General features: G+C 43.7%; 1 protein-coding gene across 1 annotated transcript; it reads left to right on the top strand.

Moving 5' to 3' along the window:
* The first annotated feature begins 596 nt into the window (after positions 1–596).
* Positions 597–3,114, top strand: LOC139406439 (zona pellucida sperm-binding protein 3-like). Its single transcript, XM_071149023.1, has 8 exons — positions 597–1,115; positions 1,203–1,321; positions 1,446–1,549; positions 1,814–1,991; positions 2,175–2,292; positions 2,489–2,571; positions 2,645–2,724; positions 2,990–3,114. Exons 1-8 carry the CDS (start codon positions 597–599, stop codon positions 3,052–3,054), a joined length of 1,266 nt encoding a protein of 421 aa, XP_071005124.1. The 3' UTR covers positions 3,055–3,114.
* Positions 3,115–6,455: the final 3,341 nt, after the last annotated feature.

Here is a 6,455-nt window from a genome sequence, read left to right as displayed (position 1 = left end):
AAGTTTTCACTTTCTTTCGATCCCATCAGTATCGACACATACTTCAACAATGCACTTAGCGACCATTCTCTCTGCATGTTGTTTTGGGAAACATGTGTTACATCTTCGGCTGTTGTGGGAAAGATGCATCATTAAAAAAACTATTGCTATTAGGAAACCGGTCCAAGGACATTATAAATCAAGAATGGGCCACTCCAGTCCTCAGTGGCCAGAATGATGTCACACTTCTTCCCCATCCCTAGCTAACACAGCTGATTAAACTAATTGTATTTTAAACTAAAGATTATGATTAGTTGATTATTGGAGTCAGGTGTGTTAGCTGGGGCTGGCGCAAAAATGGGGACACCAATCAGGCCCGGAGGACTGGAGTTGACCATCCCTATTATAAATGAAGATACTTGACAGTATTGAGATACATCCAGTTCAGATTGTAGTATATGTGCAGCTGTGTAACATGTCTGGAACATCATTAGGTAAATCAAACAGGGGGTGGAGTCATACTAAGACAAAGGGATACAAAATGGCTGTTCAGAGACACTGTAGTTATTGCAAATGTCAAAGAAATATGTACAATTGCAACTAGAAACTAGAGAATAATGGCGCTCTGTATTACATTCCTCCTACTTCTTACCTTTGGCTGTTCAGCTACAGTTCAGCAGCTTTATTGGGAAGCGGAATCTCGGAGCCAAGTGGCACATGCCCCTGGGAGATTAGTTCCACAGTATAGGCCTGTTCAAGAACCAGCCAGATTTCAACCAAGGCCTGTGCAATGGCCCGCCAGGGTCCAGACACCGACGCAAGTTCAAAACCCTTTCCTCCAGTCAAAGCAGACCTTCAACGAGCCTTTGACCTGGCGATATCCTGAAGATCCAGTCAAAGAGGTGCAGTTGGCTATTGATGAGCAGAGACCGCTGCCTTTGCCTGCCAGTAGCATTGCAGTCCAATGTGGGGAGACTGCTGCTCGTGTGGAAGTCAAACGAGATCTGCTTGGGATCGGCCAACTCATTCACCCAGCGGATCTTACCTTGGGAGGCTGTGCTGTCACCGGGGAGGATGCTTCCGCTCAAGTTCTGATCTTTGTCACTGAGCTGCACGAATGTGGCAGCACCCTGACGGTAACATTGAGCATTAGCATCGTTATGACTTTTCTAGGTTGACTACCATTGATTTTCTTACAATGCCGTTTGCTGCTCTGATTCCAGATGACTGAGGATTCACTTGTCTATGTCTTCACACTCCGTTATACACCAGCCACCCTGGGCAGCAGCCCCATTGTTCGGACAAGAGAAGTGGTGGTCTGGGTTGAGTGCCACTATCAAAGGTGAGTTGACTACACCTGCGTTGGTTCTTTTTTTTTTCTACAGTTCAATCAACTTTGGATACACTTCCTTTTGGTACACTTGATACTTGGCCATTTGGTTTCACATTTAAAGACTCCTTTACAGAAATCATGACGTGAGCAGTGGTTCAGTGAAGCCCACCTGGAATCCCTATGCCTCCACTAAGGTTGCAGAGGAGCTCCTCTACTTCTCCCTGAGGCTAATGACTGGTTAGTAACTGCTTGTCCTTGCCATATTGACATTGCTCTTGTCAGGCATTGACTTAAGTGCTGTCTCTGCACTTGTTTGTAAACTATCGTGTTGCCAACTGGCAAATGTAACCGCCGCTTAGTTATTGGAATGAGGTGGCTACCCCAGAGTACAAAAGGATGGCAGTTATATTTGCCATGATAAAACCACACTGCTGATGTACAGACCCTGCTCTAGTTTATCTGACTTGGAATAAGCATTAGACTGTTGCCTTGTCTTCGCAGACAACTGGCAGTTGGAGAGACCCAGCAAAGAGTACGTCCTTGGAGATAATATTAACTTTGAAGCTTCTGTCGTCCAGTTCTTCCATGTGCCCCTCCGAGTCTTTGTGGACAACTGTGTAGCCACAGTCATCCCAAACGCCAACACTGTCCCAAGATATGCCTTCATCGAGAACCGTGGGTGAGTATCCTTTGTAAGGCACTTGATCTAGTTCAAGGACTAATTGTTTGCTTTAATCTGCTAAGGAAAGCATTTCCCATTCCCTCCACCTGCCCACACTTCAGATCAACAGCCATCTTGAATGGCTTCCTTCCAGAGTTTCAGCAGTGTAGGCAGCCTAATTTTGATTTTTGTGACCTTCAGTTGTCTGGTCGACACCAAGCTGACAGGCTCCAGGTCCCAGTTCATACCTCGCACCATGGATGACACGCTCCAGTTCCAGATCAAAGCCTTTAGGTTTCATGTTGTGAACTCTGGCTCAGTGAGTAGTTAATCCTGAGATCTTCTGCAAATTAGCTTCGGAATGTCCAAATTGATAGAATTGGCTGTTTTGATTCACTTCAATCAACAATGAATTATGCTATGCCCAATATGGCTTGTGTTGTACCCAACATGACGTTACTTTGATTTGATGTCTTATGTGGTACCAATGCTGAGACTTCAACACATTTCAACAGCTATACATTACCTGCCTCCTGAAAGCCACAACAGCTTCAGCCCCTATTGATCATGAGAACAAGGCTTGTTCCTTCTCAAATGGGTAAGTCTGGGTATATATGGCAGGGTGTGCACTTTGCTTGTACATACTATATGCAACACTCTCTTTTCAATAGATGGCGCGAGGCCAGTAAGAAAGACCAGGTGTGTGGCTGTTGTGACACAGACTGTGGCATGAGAAGGGAACCGGATCCAGGTACATTTGCACTACAGTCCAGTGTTTGTCATTCCTGGGCAAAAATGTGCACCTAGGGTGCACACTTGTCCTAATCAAGTACTTACAGACTTGATTCACGTAAACCCTTGGCTGCAATCTCTAGTGCTAGGCTGGAAAAAAGTGCACCCTCTGCGTAAATTATTTGTTCTGTTTCTTGCTATGTCGGACCCCAGTAAGCCGACAGCAACAGCTAGTGTAATGGATCCTAATATATCAAATCAGGAAGGTTTTCTGCTCTTCCTAGGTTTCCGGTGGGAGCAAGAAACCTCTATTGGTCCTCTCAACATCAAAGAAAAGCTTCTTGACTGATGGCCTATTTAATCATTTGGACTGACTTTCCTGTTGAAAAAAACACATTATGGATGATTAAAAAAATATGGATTTCAAAAGGATTTGTCTTGAGTCTTTTGTTCTTGAGCTTTTTTTAATGTGTAAAATGAAGTACTACTTTTTTCTTGCTAGCTACTCTGGTAGTTTAACAAGAGGTGGTAGCTAAGCTTGTTTACAAACAAATTGGCAACTGTGCTAAATGGCTACCTAGCTAGTTTACTGTGGCTAGCCAAGAAGAGCATGTTTTGAAAATTAGATTTGTGCTTTGAGTAAGTATTACCATAGGATTTTTAACATTCAAAGCAACTGAGAAGTCAGTGGCAGGAAATGTCACCTTCGCTTGCTACAGAACTTCTGCGTTATTGGTTGTTCTTGTGTCTTATCAGCCAACACCACTGCACAAACCTGTCACTATGACAACTAGTGTAGCCTTGTCTGAAAATGTCCACTTTGGTTATTTGCTACTTGTTTGGACAGTCTGTCGTCAAACTGCTTTGAGCATTAAGGCCTGCAGTGTGAATAAGACTTTAGGCTATTACCATCCACAATAAGCATCTTAACCTTAATACCAAAATATGACTTGCGCAATTTCCCATCAACCTCTGGGGGAGGGAATAGAAGCAGTCCTTCCCAAAGTATTTGGCCCTTGACAATGTCCTGTGAATCGCTGGACTGAAACGATGCAAATTAAGTTAGAGCGTTGCACATTCTATAGTAAGAATAGTAGCCTACACCATTACAGGCTGCACTGAACTACTGCTGTTAAATACAGATTTTCTGGTCGTAATGAAAAGTGCGGCTGGCTTCTGAATTCAGTGGGCACTGTGCCAAGAAGCAGTGCGGCTTGGTTGTGTTTCAGATGAACAAATGGCTCTCAACCTTCGCCTCTCCTGAGTCCATACGTGAGTTGCAGCGAGGAGACTAACTGCCAATTGGATACTATGACATTGGAGAAAAGGGGGTTAAAAATTGTATATTTTAAAAAGGATTCAGACCCTTTGCAATGAAACTTGAAATTGATATGGTCTCAAAATTGACAGTACATGTCAAAGCAAAAAAACAAGCCATGAGATCGGAGTTGTCCATAGCGCTCCGAGACAGGATGTGTCGGCACAGATCTGGGGAAGGGTACCAAAATATTTCTGCATTTTTGAAAGGTCCCCAAGTACACCGTGGCCTCAATTCTTAAATGAAAGAAGTTTGGAAACACCAAGACTTCCTAGAGCTGGCCCCTCGGCCAAACTGAGCAATCGGGGGAGAAGGGCCTTTGTAAGGGAGGTGACCAAGAACCTGCTGGTCACTGACAGAGCTCTGGAGTTCCTCTGTGGACAACCATCTCTGCATTTTCACACCTATTAGGCCTTTCTGGTAGGGTGGCCAGACGGAAGCCCCTCAGTGAAAGGCACATGACAGCCCGTTATGAGTTTGCTTAAAGGTACCTAAAGACTCTCAGACCATGAAAAACAAGATTGGTCTGATGAAAACATGATGGAACTTTTTGGCCTGAATGCCAAGAGTCATGTCTGGAGGAAACCTTGCACCATCCCTACGGTGAAGCATGATGGTGGCAGCATCACTGGTGTTTTTCACCGGCAAGGACTGGGAGACTAGTCAGGATTGAGGCAAAGTTGAACGGAGCAAAGTACAGAGAGGTCCATGATGAAACCTGCTCCTGAGCGCTCAGGACCTCAGACTGGGGTGAAGGTTCACCTCCCAACAGGACAACGACCCTAAGCACACAGCCAAAACAATGTAGGAGTGGCTTCGGGACCAGTCTCTGATTGTCCTTGAGTGGCCGAGCCAGAGCCTGGACATGAACCCGATCAAATATCTCTAGAGAGACCTGCAAATAGCTGTGCAGCAACGCTTCCCATCCAACTTGACAGAGCTTGAGAGGATCTGCAAAGAAGAATGGGAGAAACTCCCCAAATACAGGTGTGCCAAGCTTGTCGCGTCATACCCAAGAAGACTTGAGGCTGTAATCGCTGCCTTCTTTAGGGGCTTCAATAGCAAAGGGGGTGAATACATATGCACGCACCACTTTTCCATTTTTATTATAATTTTTTTTGAAACAGGTAATTTTTTTCATTTCACATCAACAATTTGGACTATTTTGTGTATGTTCATTACATGAAATCCAAATAAAAATGCATTTAAATTACAGGTTGTAATGCAGCAAAATAGGAAAAACGTCAAGGGGATGAATACTTTTGCAAGGCACTGTAGTTCGTCTGGTAGGTTTGTGTCACTGGGCACCTCTCGGCTGTGCTTCCATTTGTAGTCTGTAATAGTTTGCAACGACGAGCATCGGAGCCGGTGTAGTACGATTCAATCTTAGTCCTGTATTGACACTTTGCCTGTTTGATTGTTTGTCGGAGGGCATAGCGGGATTTCTTATAAGCTTCTGGGTTAGAGTCCCACTCCTTGAAGTGTTCTGCCAGCGTAGAGCCTGGATTTCAAGCTCAGCACATCTGGGACTTGTTGGCTCGGCGGGTGAGGGCTAAGACCCCCCCAATTTTTTTTTTACGGCAACTGGCAGGTGCCTTGGTGGGAGAGTGGGGTAACATCTCACAGCAATAACTGGCAAATCTGGTGTAACCATTCGACTTCAGCAGTGAGGCAAAGGTACACATTTCAGGGCTTGAAATTGCCTTGTCTCATGACTTAAATATTGATAAAACAATTAAAATACAGTGCTGGTGGGGCTACCACTCATAGGAACCATCTGATATTTTATTTGAACTAAAATGTGACTTTCACAATTAGGTCTATTCCAATGTACTATATCCATCCCATTAAAATGTGAATCAATGGACTGCAACAATGCAAATTATATTTTAGATTGTCACAACCAATAGTAATAAAAGGACGAGTCTCTACCAAACCATTACCTTAGTCTTGTTTAGTTACAGGGTGTATTCCTGACTAATGGAAAAGTAGTCAACACTTTTAGTTCAGGAACTGTGGGTTTGATTTAAAAAGGACTTAATACTTTTGAGTGGGCAGGGACAAATAAAAAATACATGACCTTTCGGTGTTTATTAGAGTAGCTATACCGTAAAAGCTGTCTCAATTATATGTAATGAAACCCTGAAATGGGGTCTTTGCAAGCTTCGTAGTGGTGAATGCATTGTGTTACAAGCTCATTTGCAGGTATTTTTAGAAAGTGTTTGAAATAATGTTTTAAAAAATATATGTTTCACCTTTATTTTACCAGGTAGGCTAGTTGAGAACAAGTTCTCATTTGCAACTGCGACCTGGCCAAGATAAAGCACAGCAGTATGACACATGCAACACAGGTTGCAAAGTAATTACAATATAGCAATTAATCACTGGAATGGTAGATGTGCAGAAGGTGAATGTGCAAGTAGAGATACTGG

The sequence above is a fragment of the Oncorhynchus clarkii genome, chromosome 4, assembly GCF_045791955.1.
Source record: "Oncorhynchus clarkii lewisi isolate Uvic-CL-2024 chromosome 4, UVic_Ocla_1.0, whole genome shotgun sequence".
NCBI classification, from domain to species: domain Eukaryota; kingdom Metazoa; phylum Chordata; class Actinopteri; order Salmoniformes; family Salmonidae; genus Oncorhynchus; species Oncorhynchus clarkii.
The sequence above is the reverse complement of the archived record's forward strand: the minus strand, read 5'-3'. Positions and strand labels throughout refer to the sequence as shown.

Bases quoted from the DNA above. Each gene is read 5' to 3' on its own strand.
- LOC139406439 (XM_071149023.1), top strand. From the start codon at position 597: ATGGCGCTCTGTATTACATTCCTCCTACTTCTTACCTTTGGCTGTTCA. The intron at 1,116-1,202 runs GTAACATTGAGC...CTCTGATTCCAG, and splicing joins AATGTGGCAGCACCCTGACG to ATGACTGAGGATTCACTTGT. The intron at 2,293-2,488 runs GTGAGTAGTTAA...ACATTTCAACAG, and splicing joins ATGTTGTGAACTCTGGCTCA to CTATACATTACCTGCCTCCT.